The following is a 15,499-nucleotide window of genomic DNA, read 5'->3' as shown; positions in this document are numbered from 1 at the left end:
CCTCAACCCTACTGTACCTAATAACCTTGCTCTTATTCACATTTACTCTTAACTTTCTTCTTTCACACACTTTACCAAACTCAGTCACCAGCTTCTGCAGTTTCTCACATGAATCAGCCACCAGCGCTGTATCATCAGCGAACAACAACTGACTCACTTCCCAAGCTCTCTCATCCCCAACAGACTTCATATATATATATATATATATATATATATATATATATATATATATATATATATATATATATATATCCCTGGGATAGGGGAGAAAGAATACTTCCCACATATTCCCTGCGTGTCATAGAAGGCGACTAAAAGGGGAGGGAGCGGGTGGCTGGAAATCCTTCCCTCTTTTTTTTTTTTTTTTAAGGAACAGAGAAAGGGGCCAGGTGAGGATATTCCCTCTAAGGCCCAGTCCTCTGTTCTTAATGCTACCTCGCTAACGTGGGAAATGGCGAATAGTATGAAAGAAAAAGAAAGAACGAATTATGTACATGTGTATATATGTCTGTGTGAATATATGTATACATTGAGATGTATAGGTATGTATATTTGCTTGTGTGGACGTGTATGTATATATATGTGTATGTGGGTGGGCTGGGCCATTCTTTCGTCTGTTTCCTTGCGCTACCTCACTAACGCGGAGACAGCAACAAAACAAATATGGAAAATTTTGGACTGTATATTTCTGAATCAAAAAACACTAGCATAAACATCCAAAACTACTAATCATACATATAGGAAAACATTTTGTGATTTAAAGCATATTTCACTTTCTTCTTCACTCCTTCATTTTCTTCAATACTTTATCTGTTATTTATTAGGCCTATTTCTTTTCTTGCTGAAGTGCCTTTGCAACATAAAGTTTTCCAAGAGATTGACTGCAGAACTGAGAAATCTGTTTGCAGTAGTTAGATATCTGTCCTGAAGTGATCATAGCATCTAGACGTGGCAAGGGAGGAATAGGCTTGAACTGTTTGCTAAGATCTTCATCAGGTAATGGTGGCTCACCACGAGCTTGGCGCTGAGCATTCTCTGCAGCCTGTAGGCAAATATAAATGTAAACATTCATATGATTTTAAAAGAGCATTATCTAGTTGAAGATATGTTCTTTTTATACCTACTCAACAATATAAGTTTAAAATCAGAACTGAGCCTCTGAAGAAAAATTCTCTCTTGGCTCCTTCCTCTAGTCCCACCTCCAGAAAGTTATAATACAAGAGGAGAAGAATTCCAGCCTCCAGCTCCTGTTGGTCTCCTTTTACGAAATGAAGGAAATATATAGGTAGCAGTCTTTTCCCCATCCCCAGGGATAAATTACCAATTCAGAAAAACAAAGAATAACAAATATTGACCAAAACAATACGCAGAATTAATTGTATGGTTATATATTATAGGACAGTGTGAAAAATATAACATTTTGTTTTATGGGATTTACATAAACTTTTTTCATTCATACACAACTGGAACTTTCTGCAGACTATAAAATACATGTCCCTGAAATGCTGTTTGATGTAGAAATATTATTTATTTATGTTTATATTATTTTGCTTTGTCACTGTCTCCCGCGTTAGCGAGGTAGTGCAAGGAAACAGACGAAAGAATGGCCCAACCCACCCACATACACATGTATATACATACACGTCCACACACGCAAATATACATACCTATACATCTCAACGTATACATATATATACACACACACAGACATATACATATATACACATGTACATAATTCATAGTCTGCCTTTATGCAGTCCCATTGCCATCCACCACACATGAAATAACAACCCCCTCCCCCCCTCATGTGCACGAGGTAGCGCTAGGAAAAGACAACAAAGGCCCCATTCGTTCACACTCAGTCTCTAGCTGTCATTTAATAATGCACCAAAACCACAACTCCCTTTCCACATCCAGGCCCCACAGAACTTTCCATGGTTTACCCCAGACGCTTCACGTGCCCTGGTTCAATCCATTGACAGCACGTCGACCCCGGTATACCACATCGTTCCAATTCACTCTATTCCTTGCAATCCTTTCACCCTCCTGCATGTTCAGGCCCCGATCACTCAAAATCTTTTTCACTCCATCTTTCCACCTCCAATTTGGTCTCCCACTTCTCCTTGTTCCCTCCACCTCTGACACATATATCCTCTTGGTCAATCTTTCCTCACTCATTCTCTCCATGTGGCCAAACCATTTCAAAACATCCTCTTCTGCTCTCTCAACCACACTCTTTTTATTACCACACATCTCTCTTACCCTATTATTACTTACTCGATCAAACCACCTCATATTGTCCTTAAAACATCTCATTTCCAGCACATCCACCCTCCTCTGCACAACTCTATCTATAGCCCACGCCTCGCAACCATATAACATTGTTGGAACCACTATTCCTTTACACATACCCTTTTTTTTAAGTTAAAAATATTAAGCACAAGTAAGTGAACAATACATGGAAAGATATTATCAAGAGTTTAATTAAAGCACTTCACTTCCTCCAGTTTTTCTCCATTCAAACTCACCTCCCAATTGACTTGACCCTCAACCCTACTGTACCTAATAACCTTGCTCTTATTCACATTTACTCTTAACTTTCTTCTTCCACACACTTTACCAAACTCAGTCACCAGCTTCTGCAGTTTCTCACATGAATCAGCCACCAGCGCTGTATCATCAGCGAACAACAACTGACTCACTTCCCAAGCTCTCTCATCCCCAACAGACTTCATACTTGCCCCTCTTTCCAAAACTCTTGCATTTACCTCCCTAACAACCCCATCCATAGATATCTGGGAGTGGATCTGGCAGCGGATGGAACCATGGAAGCGGAAGTGGATCATAGGGTGGGGGAGGGGGCGAAAATTCTGGGAGCCTTGAAGAATGTGTGGAAGTCGAGAACATTATCTCGGAAAGCAAAAATGGGTATGTTTGAAGGAATAGTGGTTCCAACAATGTTGTATGGTTGCGAGGCGTGGGCTATGGATAGAGTTGTGCGCAGGAGGATGGATGTGCTGGAAATGAGATGTTTGAGGACAATGTGTGGTGTGAGGTGGTTTGATCGAGTGAGTAACGTAAGGGTAAGAGAGATGTGTGGAAATAAAAAGAGCGTGGTTGAGAGAGCAGAAGAGGGTGTTTTGAAGTGGTTTGGGCACATAGAGAGAATGAGTGAGGAAAGATTGACCAAGAGGATATATGTGTCGGAGGTGGAGGGAACGAGGAGAAGAGGGAGACCAAATTGGAGGTGGAAAGATGGAGTGAAAAAGATTTTGTGTGATCGGGGCCTGAACATGCAGGAGGGTGAAAGGAGGGCAAGGAATAGAGTGAATTGGAGCGATGTGGTATACCGGGGTTGACGTGCTGTCAGTGGATTGAATCAAGGCATGTGAAGCGTCTGGGGTAAACCATGGAAAGCTGTGTAGGTATGTATATTTGCGTGTGTGGACGTATGTATATACATGTGTGTGGGGGGGGGTTGGGCCATTTCTTTCGTCTGTTTCCTTGCGCTACCTCGCAAACGCGGGAGACAGCGACAAAGTATAATAAAAAAAAAAAAATAATTAAAGCACATGGGCATTCAACGATGTCAATGAAGTAAAACATATTTTCAAAAATTGAAAACTTTTCCCTCTCAGGCAGTGTTCCATTAGACATACTACTGGCTATCGTAAGGATAATCATGGTTTGGACTTTCCAACCTTTGTTATTCCCAGTAAGGAGGCACTGGCTTTTCTCAATCTTTGCCAGCCACTCAGCTTAAGTGGCAAAATCTTGTCTGTTTATGGGCAGAATTATTGGAGGTGGAAAGATGGAGTGAAAAAGATTTTGAGTGATCGGGGCCCGAACATGCAGGAGGGTGAAAGGCATGCAAGGAATAGTAAATTGGAATGATGTGGTATACCGGGGTTGATGTGCTGTCAATGGATTGAACCAGGGCATGTGACGCATCTGGGGAAACCATGGAAATTTCTGTGGAGCCTGGATGTGGAAAGGGAGCTGTGGTTTCAGTGCATTATTACATGACAGCTAGAGACTGAGTGTGAACGAATGGGGCCTTTGTTGCCTTCCTAGCGCTACCTTGTGCACATGATGGGGGGGGGTTGTTATTTCATGTGTGGCAGAGTGGCGATGGGGAATAAATAAAGGCAGACAGTATGAATTATGTACATGTGTATATATGTATATGTCTATGTGTGTGTATATAGGTATACGTTGAGATGTATAGGTATGTATATTTGCGTGTGTGGACGTGTATGTATATACATGTGTATGTGGGTGGGTTGGGCCATTCTTTTGTCTGTTTCCTTGCGCTACTTTACTAACGCAGGAGACAGCGACAAAGTATAACAAAATATAATAATAATAAAATAAAAAGATAAACCTGGTTTCAGTAATTCTTAACCCCTACACAATGCTTCAGTTGTAACTACCCTTACATCTGAAAATGAAGAGCCATATGTCAGTAGTAACACACTGGTTCGGGTGGCAATCTATATCTCTGATGCCTGTTCCCTTCTGGAACTCCCTCTATAAAGGGGTGGCCATGGCCATAGAATTCCTATAGCTAGTGAATTCCAGTGGCAAAAAGACAAATCTGGTTCCAATAATTCCTGTCCCCATATAACACTATCATTGCAATCGCTCTCACATCTGAAAATGGAGAGCCATACATCAGTGGTAAAACAATCGTTCTGGTAGCAAAGAGACTCACCTAGAGTGCCATTCCTATGATGGGAACCTAAGAGAGCATCCTTCCCAATACACATTTATGATTACATTGTGCTCGACCTCCATAAGGTATCTGCCAGAAACTACATACTCCTTGGAGATATGAGGCTCAAAAAGACCTCTGGACAAAGCCAGGGCGAGATCTCTTCAACTAATTCTAAAAAGTGCAAGAATCTTCAAGAATCTTTGAGGCAAGGTTTGAGGGTCCAAACCCCAATTATCCTCAAGATATCCAGCAAAGTGTCTCTCATGCTTGTGGAAAAAACAGAGAGAGAAATATGAGAGATGATATCATTCTAAAAGGAGGCATACTATGAAAGACTTTGAGAATACTAAGTACGAAAAATTTCTGTATTTGTACTGATAAAGAGCAAGCATCTGAGATTTATTTTTTGAGAAATGGGGGTGAACTTATGAAAATCGAGAGAATCCATAAAAATGTATGGTCTACAAAAAAAAGATTCAGCAAGTGCACCTTGCAATTTTGCAGACAGCTGTTGAGTTAAGGCACTTACATGCCAATAGGTTAGTACATGAATGCACAGTGGGATAACTGCAAGATCATTTAAGAAAGCCAATACTTACATCTTACCTGGACAATGAAGATGACATCAAAATCAGACACACTACATAAGCACTTTAAATAGTCATGCCAAAAATTCTTCCCTAATGCTGTAAATGACAATTTGTGTGAATCTAAAAATAAACACAACTAATCTTACCCTTTTCTGCATAAATTTATGCTTATCCTGTAGTTGTTTTGCATTCTGACGTTGAAAATTATTGAATTTGTTGGCTTCTTGACTGAGATCATCAACATAGTCCATAAGGCATCTCAACTGCCTGTCTAGAGTTGACATTGTTCCTAGATCAAGGAACTGTTGCCCCTCACTACCTGGCATCAACTGTAATCACAAAATTAAAATAATCATAATACACTGTATTTTATTCCTTTAAAGGATGTGAAACCCTAATCTAGCTAAGTCAGGATATACAAATATGAAGGTACACATGGAAAATGTATGCAAAAAAGACAATGGTGACAGTGGTAGCTATTGGGCAGCACAGTTGAAAGCACAGCCAATCAAATGCATTACATAACAAGTATATAACATGGATATACTGTATTTAGAAATATTATACCTTTCACACCAGCAAAGCTGGGGAAGGGTGATTCTCTAACAAGTGTGAGGAGGATATCAATGGATTTGATTATTCATACTATAGAATCTACTCCTACTTCATACTCTCCTTCTTCATGCATACACTTATTGCATTCAGATGTACAGCATATGTGATGAATACCACTGAGTGGCTTGCACATGCAGGGAGGATATTTGAAGTTTTTCTTTCTTGGAAATATTCTAGCTCTTTACCTTTAGTTTCCCATCAAAGCCCTCTGTAACCCAAGGTTTACAAAGAAAAAGAATTAGGTACAGGCAGTATTTTTTTTCTAAAAGTGCACATTCACTGGGGATCCCTTCTGTGCTAGTCATCCTCCTTATGTAATCCTGTTCAAATATCTCTCCCTGTCACTTATCACTCCACTTTTTTCAGATCCACCTTCTTCACTTCCCACATAACCTGATTCATACTATAAGTGTTTTTTTTATAATAACTTAAGTCATCCAACAGTACATATTTTGTGCATGACCTTCAGGTAGAGAGCCATGAAATTAAAATGGTAGGTATTTAGGCACTGTCGAAAGCAGAATTCTTTCCATGCCTTGTAAACAAAGAAAGAGACCTCTGTACACCACTGCACTAATGATAAGTCAGTTGGATATTCATACAGTGGAGGGAAAAATAAGCGTATTTAATTGTGAATGGGCACCATTTTTTAAGAGCATATCAATTGCTATTAATTCATAAAGACATTTTCCGACAAATGCATTCATTATTCTTCTGATTTGCAAATTACTTTGGGAAAAGAACATAGAAAGGCAAAAGGACTCATTTCAATGATTACATCTGAATCGAAAACAGAATCTTTTTAAGCATGTACGCTCTTTTAGCCATAGAAAACCACAAATTAAACATGATATAAAATTGCACTTCTAGTATCTCTGTCTTTTCTCAGTCAGCAATCATAAGAAAGTTGCCAGACATATGATGATTCATCCTAATACACAGAGTCGATAATTACTCTATTTCCTTGGCAGGATAGAAATCCTTAGTTACTGGGGTAAAACATTTTTGGGAAAATATTTTATGGTTCAGTGGAAATGCTGTGCTGGCAATATGGGAGGCATGGAAAGGGTAAGTGGTGGGATGAGTGATCATACCACTGAAGAATGCCATCTGCTGCTGAGGGGTGGTGACAGAGGGAGTGGTGGTGGTGATGGAGGGTATGGAAGCCAGGGGAGGGACAGGGTGGCAGTGATGATGGAGGGTATTGTAGCCAGGTTGGAAGGGTGTGGTAGACCACTGCAGAAGTGAGGAGACAAGAACCAAGAAGGCCTAAATCTACTACCACTTCATAAGAGAAAGAATCTATTGGAGACATGCAAATACCAATGTGTGAAAATAACTTTTGGAAAATGAATATGTAAGGTTCTGCTTAGATCTTCGTATGCAACATGGAGATGGCATTACTAAAAATTACCTACAACCATGTTAACTATGATCCTGACACCACCCTGTGTCCTTTAAGTTTCCTTATCACTGTTAATATTAAAAGGTGAAGCTGACTCACCTCATACAGTTCACATAAGAGAGTATTAACCAAGTGCGAGTTCTTGATCACCAAACGTATTTCCTGAAACAGTGTCTCAAATCCTAAGCGCATCTTTTTGAGGGCCTCAGGTGTATAATCGCGTTCCTGAACTGTGTTGATGGCTTCAGGAGTCAATCGGTAAGCTTTAATTGAAAGGAATCCTCGTGCTGTCTTGATAGGATCTGGAAAAAACAAGAATTCTGTTACATATCCCTGGGTGTAGGGGAGAAAGAATACTTCCCACGTGTTCCCTGCGTGTCGTAGAAGGCGACTAAAAGGGAAGGGAGCGGGGGGCTGGAAATCCCCCCCCCTCTCGTTTTTTTTTTTTTCCCAAAAGAAGGAACAGAGAAGGGGGCCAGGTGAGGATATTCCCTCTAAGGCCCAGTCCTCTGTTCTTAACGCTACCTCACTAATGCGGGAAATGGCGAATAGTATGAAAAAAAAAAAAAATAATGCTATTGTGTATTCATGTTTTTTTATGGAAAATACAAGGACTGAAAGTATATCAGGTTTCCAAGGGATAAAATAAAATATGAGCAACTTTAAAATATGAACTGTTTCCTTGGCCCCCAGATATATTATATCAATGAGCTGTGGTTTCAGTCCATTACACATGACAGCCAGAGAATGGAAGTGGCCTTTCTTCTTATGTTTCCTGGTGCTACCTCACTGTCGCAGGGGGGGTGGCAATGCTGTTTCCCTGTGAGGCAGGAGGGCACCAGGAAAGGGTAAAGGAGAGCAAGTATGAATATGTACATGTGTATATATGTATATGTATGTGTATACATATGTATATATGCGTGTATGTGTGTATACATGTTTAAGAGAGTGGATGGGTCTTTCTGTTTCCTGGCACTACCTCGCTGATGCGGGAAACAGTGATTAAAATAAAAAAAATGATAGTAAATGTCTTTTAAGGCTGTGTTACTACGGACACTACTTAGGCTTTAAAACTGCAGATATGACAAGGAACTGCATACACTGCATGTAAAAACTGATAAGAAACACTTGGAATACTACATCTGATGATGTAATTTTCATGTAAATGGATGAAAGAAAAGTTGCCACATTCATGATAGTTGTTTACATATGAAGTGGATGTCTGAGAGGAAAACTGAAAACCAGGTATGGGAATTTGCAAACCAACAAAGAAATGGCATAACTGGTAACTGTGAAGTAGGTAAAGTGAGATATACACACAGTACAAACTGACAGGTGCTTGTATGCAGAAGATGGCCCATGGGAAAAAGTGTCTGCATATTTGCAAAAATGTCGTGAGGAATTTCTGGTTACCGTTAATTAAATACTTCTAACAAGGGAAAGGCGTGGACTTTCCAGTGAAGCATTTTGGAATCTATAGAATTTTGTTTAACAGCCTAAAACAGGAGATTGGTCAACATAACTGCCTCTGCAGAAGCAAATCAATTAAATGACTGAAGGTGAAATCACACCAGTAGAGTTCATACAATTTTATATAACATAATTTTTCTATACATGTGGCACGACATGTTTCATGGAGACAATTCATCTCATCAGGTGCCAGTACTTGACAAAGTTATTCAAATCCCAACATCACACTTGAGTCCTGCCATCCAGCACCAATCTCTACAGACCTGAGTGGTTGGTCTGTAGAGATTGGTGCTGGACGGCAGGACTCAAGTGTGATGTTGGGATTTAAATAACTTTGTTAAGGACTGGCATCTGATGAGGTAGATTGTCTCCGCAAAACATGTAATACCACATGTATAGAAAAATTACATTAAATAAAATCATATGAACTACCGAAGAGCAATTTTACCTTCATACTATCATCATGGACCAGTGTGATCATTATATCTATAATTAAATGATGTATCTTTAAGTAAAGGTTCCATTATCTATTAATGATAATAAATTGTTAACTTTGTTATCCATCCATAAGTTTTCCAAAAATATATATAACCACTCCCTCAATAAACAGTTCATAAGTATAATAAATCACCTTATTCTTTTAATTTCACAATTCTCTCAAGTATTCTGAATAAAAACTTAATATAGGTAAAGTGAGAATATAAACATACCATAAATCAGGACAACTGATTCCTCTATGCTGGTCTGGTATGAGAACTGGGATTCAAGGAGTTGGGTGGTGATGAAGTTGCCTAGCTGGGTGCTTTGGTACCAGCCAACACTTAAATGATCAACATTTACCTTGCGGAGATGACGCATCATCTCCAGTTGATAATCCTCTGAAAGAAAAAGTTATAAGTAGAGTAGAAGAGCACAGTGACAAGTAATCTGTGAGAAGATTCTGATATGATCCCACTTCAGATTTGACAAACAGTCAGTCACTTTATCCTATTCTTTTACCTTAATCCCACTTTCAAAGCATGATGATGTACCTAGAATCTTCCAAACACTACAGTACAAAAACTTCACACCTTAACTGTTGGCAAACAAATAGCAAACCCTGAAATATGTGTCAGACACTTGAAGTATGATATATAACAGTGTAAAGTATTCACAAATACATACAAATGGAAAATGACTAGGGAGACCAAATGTGCAAAAAGCTAAATAAAAACAACATAAGAAAAACAGGAAATGGCTGGAATAAGCATGTGGCCACTGAAAAGGATGATCAATGGAAGAGGGATAATCAGTTTACCTAAATGGTAGTGCTTTCATGAGGAACTAAAGGTTAAGTTTTGTGGAGAAAAGCCTTCCACATAAACCATAACAAAAATCTAAATCAAGCGTCACGTGAGAAAACCATTTTGTAAATTAGGGCAAACCAGATGCATTTCTTCAAAACCAAAAAAAAGGTATTTGAGCAAGTGGTTAAAGAATAATACATAATCATATTTCAAAATGGTAAAAATATTTTTTTCATCCATCTACCAGTATGTAACTACTATTATTACTATCTCAACTCATGCCTAGTACTTATGTAAAAGGTGGACTTCCAAGCTCACAGAAGTGTTTCTATTTCATCTGACACACGATCATGATTAATCAAGTCACCAATGTCTCCATTCATGCTACAATCATGTGTGAAATGCTTCCACTGCATAAGATCCTCAATAATTCCACTACCATATTAATCTGAAACATCACTAGTCCTAAACAATGCTCTCACAACATAATCTATATCTTCTATGGTCTTCCTTTCCACTTTGTACCTTCTACATTTGTACTGCAATTTACTTTAACCTCTTGACCATCTATCATTGACCATACCATTCCAGAAGACTTCAATCCCCATGCCTCTATAATGACTTCCTTGCACTACATGTTAAACCATTCACTTCATCAATCTCCCCTAATTTTAACTGTACTATGTAGGTTATCCATCCCTACTGCTCTTATTTTTCACCTATTCTATATCCAAAATTTCACACTGATACATTAGCATTTATGCTTAAATTTTACAAATTCACCATAACTTTCAGTGTACCCATTATTTCAACCCTTGTATGACTCTGCTTTCCAACTGCCATCCTTACTTGACTTTACTCCAGACTTGAAAACATCCACAAATTCAAATTCTTCACCAAGCAAACTGATCGTACATTCTGATCTCGAAAATTTTTTAAAACAAGCATCATACTTTCATTTGCACTCACCTTCAGCATTCTAAACCTACAAACACCATTGAAAAAGTCCACCATTCTTCAAACTCTTACTCTAAAATACTTCTTTCTCGCTATCTCTAGACTGTCCTCCATCCCCTGACACTTGACATGTGATGCTGTTAATTTCTGCTCTCCCTTATCCAATGCATCATTGTTTCATATTCCTACAAAAAAAAAAAAAAAATGCATTTTCCCATATAAGATCACTTTCCCTTTTATTAATGTACAATTACCTTCATCGACATCATCTGCATGACGTGGGAAGGGGAAGCAGTTCGTAATTTCCAGTCTATCATCAACCACAAGGCCAAGCAGCACTCCTTGAGCAACTTCTGTGTTGCCTGCTCCTTCTTCATGGCAGTGTTTGATGATTTTCATCAATGCCTACAAAGTTAAAAGGTCATCAACAATTTGTGAACATTCCTTGTGCAAAATGAACTTAAATTATCCTTACATCAAAATATGATACCATATACTTAACAAAACACAGGATGAAGTCATGAGCTGCATTTGGAAATAAAGTATAAATTATGGAATACAAAAATAATCGGGGGTTTCACTTTAAAAAAATTAGCTATAAATATATGACTCATAACCAACTGTGAATAAGCGATTTCCATAATTATACAAACATATAAGTTCTAAGAGTATTTCATGTGACATTTTCCCTGATAACACTTATCACATTTGATATTTTCAAAGTATACACCCAATAGAAGTTGAATAATTTCAATATGCAATCAATTTTTCAGAAGCCCCCGGCTAAGATCACTTATCCCTTTGGTTAGGGTAGGTATGGTAAGGTTCATTAGACTAGGGCAAATAATCACTGTGGGATGGACACTAAAATTACCCCTTGTTACAACTGTTAAATAAAATACAATGAAAAAATCTTGGTCTGCTGGTATTCTAATAATAAAAACAAAATATACATAGCACATGTACCATCTCCTTAAGCTATTATCCCGGTGGAGCTAATCTGATAAATCACTCAATATTCAAAGTTCATAGGAATTCGGAACTAAATCAATATGGGGCCGAAGTACTAGAGGCATCACACTGAAATAATGTTTCAAACAGTGAGCAAATTTTGTCAGGTTAGGTTAGTTTAGGTTTGGATGATATTGTTTATCTGGTGATTTTTTGATCGTCTTCTGAACGACTGACTTTCATTTCTATCGCAGACAGGTGGATGCCCAATATTACAAGTTTACCATGTTTAAAGAGAGTACTCCAAGCTAATGTCCTTCCCACCAACCAACCATCTAACCTATAGTTACGGGCAAAGTGTAGGAGGTTTCAAGATTACCTAAGATTACATTACAGAGAACGCTGGCCAGGGTTGCTCCCTTGACACAAGGTGCTGTGATGAAATATCCTCTGGGGTGTCAGTAGCATTTTGGCCAACTTTAACTACATTATTGCACCTACTAATCTATTTCGTACCAGGAAAACGTCTGGTCCAATTCATACAAGCATGATCACTCCTCCCATTGTCGAATTGATATAATACACTTCATACGGTCCTCAAACTCCTAAGTACGTCTTAAGCAAAAGTATCACTGGATCCCAATAATAAAGTTCCTTAATCCTTAACAATTCAACTTAGATAAAAATTTCCTTTCAAAATACTACCATCTGGATTTGTTTATACTGACGGCGTTGACCACACATAAAAGAAATATTCAACCCCTGATTTTCTGGAATTCTTCTCTCGACAAAACAATTCTGCTCCCTTGAACTACATCATATCTATCTTACCAAGCCCTCCAGCTGCACCACATTGATGATGCAACGTGTATTTTCAGGTTCTCTCTTGCCTCGGCCAGACATGTTTACAGTACACTCGAGAAGGACGTGGCAGCACGAGCCTAATTAATATTTAACTACAATTTTGATTGAATCATTAATATTTTTGTTGTGAAATAGATAGAAATTATACATTATATTCATATACATATATGATAATTTCATCACAAGGAACTTTTGAATTTGTTAGAATTTTGCTTTTGATTCCTTCCGAAAACATATGATCATGTAAACATGTAAATTTCTATGTACTTTAAACTAACCGAAAACATATGATCATGTAAACATGTAAATTTCTATGTACTTTGGTAATTGATTAACATGCATAGAATTCATATGAACAAAATGTTTTATCAACAAATTAGAATAAGATTCATACATGTAGATGCTTGCCTTGTTCTAGAATATTTTTTCCTCTCGGTACAATTGCAGCCTTTTTTTTTTTTATAATCCTTTTGTTTCCCATAGTTCAAAATTTAGAACCATCTGTTCTGTTAAGCTCTACACAGAAGCAAAGACATTACAGGTTAAACAAATATATTTAGGCTTGTCAGAGACCTGAGACAGAACACAGTCGGGAATCGCATAAACCCACAAGACTTGCGAATGCGACTAGAAATGGAGAGAAGAAATAAAAGCATGATTGATTGATTGACTTTATTCAGGGGCCCTAGTACATCATGATAGGTATACACGTGTGCAATACACCACAATAAGGTACATAGTAGCTTCCATTACTAGGCGAGTAAAGTTTTACAAACGTATTTCCAGTAGGGTCCAGCATGGAATGGAGAGGAGCGATCATTAAGATCCATGTTCATACAGTGAGTCCCTTGATGACAGGGTCTTCTCGCTCATGGGTTGTGTTGATGAGCCCTGCCACGACCATAGAAATCCCAGGTATGTTAAGTGATGAACATTACAGACTAAATTTGACGTAAACAAACGCAATTTGACTACAGGAGTTAATGGTAATGACTAGGAACTCAAAGATCGAGTTAGAGAAAGTTGATTACATGAGACATAGCTTACTAAAGAGATTGGATCTCATCTGTTCTGTCCAGAGGGACGCATGATAGCAACGGAGGAAAGATAATAAGAGGAGGATTGGTCCTCCTGATAAGAGACAAACGTGAATTTTAAGAAATATAGACACTTTGTCCATCCCAACAACATATAATGAAAGGAGTAACTACAGGAGTGGAGTGTAAAGTGGTGTTGATTATGTAAAATCTTCCGGAGAATCTTAACGAACCAGTCATGATGTATTCACAAGCCGACCAGGGTTAATAGCATGGGTTCGAACCCTAGTTGCAGAGATGAGTAGGCCTGGGAAGGGAGTCAGTTGTTGTTCGCCGATGATACAGCACTGGTGAATGAGTTTGGAAGAGTGTGTGAAAGGAGAAAGTTGAAAGTAAATGTGAATAACAGCAAGGTTATTAGGTTCAGTAGGGTTGAGGGACAAGTCAATTGGGAGGTAAGTTTGAATGGAGAAAAACTGGAGGAAATGAAGTGTTTTAGATATCTGGGAGTGGATTTAGCAGCGGATGGAACCATGGAAGTGAGTGTCACAGGGTGGGAGAAGGGGCGAAGGTTCTGGGAGCGTTGAAGAATGTGTGGAAGGCGAGAATGTTACCTCGGAGAGCAAAAATGGGTATGTTTGAAGGAATAGTGGTTCCAACAATGTTATATGGTTGCGAGGCGTGGGCTATTGATAGGGTTGTTGTTTGGAGGAGGGTGGATGTGTTGGAAATGAAATATTTGAGGACAATATGTGGTGTGAGGTGGTTTGATCGAGTAAGTAATGAAAGGGTAAGAGAGATGTGTGGCAATAAAAAGAGTGTGGTTCAGAGAGCAGAAGAGGGTGTGTTGAAATGCTTTGGACATATGGAAAGGATGAGTGAGGAAAGATTGGCAAAAAGGACATATGTGTCAGAGGTGGAGGGAACGAGGAGAAGCGGGAAACCAAATTGGAGGTGGAAGGATGAAGTGAAAAAGATTTTGAGCGATCGGAGCCTAAACATACAGGGATGTGAGAGGCATGCAAGGAATAGAGTGAATTGAAACGATGTGGTATACCGGGGTCGACGTGCTGTCAATGGACTGAACCAGGGCATCTGAAACGTCTGGGGTAAACCATGGAAAGGTCTGTGGGGCCTGAATGTGGATAGGGATCTATGGTTTCGGTGCATTACACATGACAGCTAGAGACTGAGTGTGAATGAATGTGGCTTTCTTTTTTGTCTGTTTTCCTGGCGAAACAGCATATTCGTCTCAGATGTTCCCAGGAGGCTGGGAGAGGTTGTGGTGGAGGAGGTGGAGGGGTTGTGGTAGACTGGTGGAGAGTGGTAGTGGTGATGGAGGATTGGATGTCTGACGTAGTGTTGGAGAGTGGGTGGGTGATCGGTGTTCATAGGGTCGTGTTGGAGGACTAATAGAGAAGGGGTGATGATGGAGGAACGGTGGTGTTGGAGGGTTTGTGAGGGAGTAATATATTCCCCCCCCCCCCCTCATTTACAAGGTAAATACAAAGACATAAAATTCTTCCTTTATTAAAAATACAACCACTGTATCCTCATCTGACTAGATCTGGTGTGTCGCGCCTCTGTCCTATGAGGGACGACACTAC

General features: G+C 39.0%; 1 protein-coding gene across 1 annotated transcript; it reads right to left on the bottom strand.

Moving 5' to 3' along the window:
• Positions 1 to 666: 666 nt before the first annotated feature.
• On the bottom strand, positions 667 to 12,933 carry eIF3h (eukaryotic translation initiation factor 3 subunit h). Its single transcript, XM_071676541.1, has 6 exons — positions 12,823 to 12,933; positions 11,295 to 11,445; positions 9,508 to 9,675; positions 7,427 to 7,629; positions 5,454 to 5,636; positions 667 to 1,042 (listed from the first exon to the last, which is right to left on the bottom strand). The coding sequence occupies exons 1-6, from the start codon at positions 12,892 to 12,894 to the stop codon at positions 827 to 829; spliced, it is 993 nt and encodes a 330-aa protein (XP_071532642.1). The 5' UTR covers positions 12,895 to 12,933; the 3' UTR covers positions 667 to 826.
• Positions 12,934 to 15,499: the final 2,566 nt, after the last annotated feature.

Source organism: Panulirus ornatus, chromosome 23 (genome assembly GCF_036320965.1).
Source record: "Panulirus ornatus isolate Po-2019 chromosome 23, ASM3632096v1, whole genome shotgun sequence".
NCBI lineage: Eukaryota > Metazoa > Arthropoda > Malacostraca > Decapoda > Palinuridae > Panulirus > Panulirus ornatus.
The sequence above is the reverse complement of the archived record's forward strand: the minus strand, read 5'-3'. Positions and strand labels throughout refer to the sequence as shown.

Excerpts from the sequence above, each read along its gene's own strand:
- eIF3h (XM_071676541.1), bottom strand. The coding sequence starts at position 12,894 with ATGTCTGGCCGAGGCAAGAGAGAACCTGAAAATACACGTTGCATCATC. Across the intron at positions 7,630-9,507 it reads ATCAGTTGTCCTGATTTATG|ATCCTATCAAGACAGCACGA; the intron begins GTATGTTTATAT and ends TGTTTTTTCCAG. Across the intron at positions 5,637-7,426 it reads TCTTATGTGAACTGTATGAG|TTGATGCCAGGTAGTGAGGG; the intron begins GTGAGTCAGCTT and ends TTGTGATTACAG.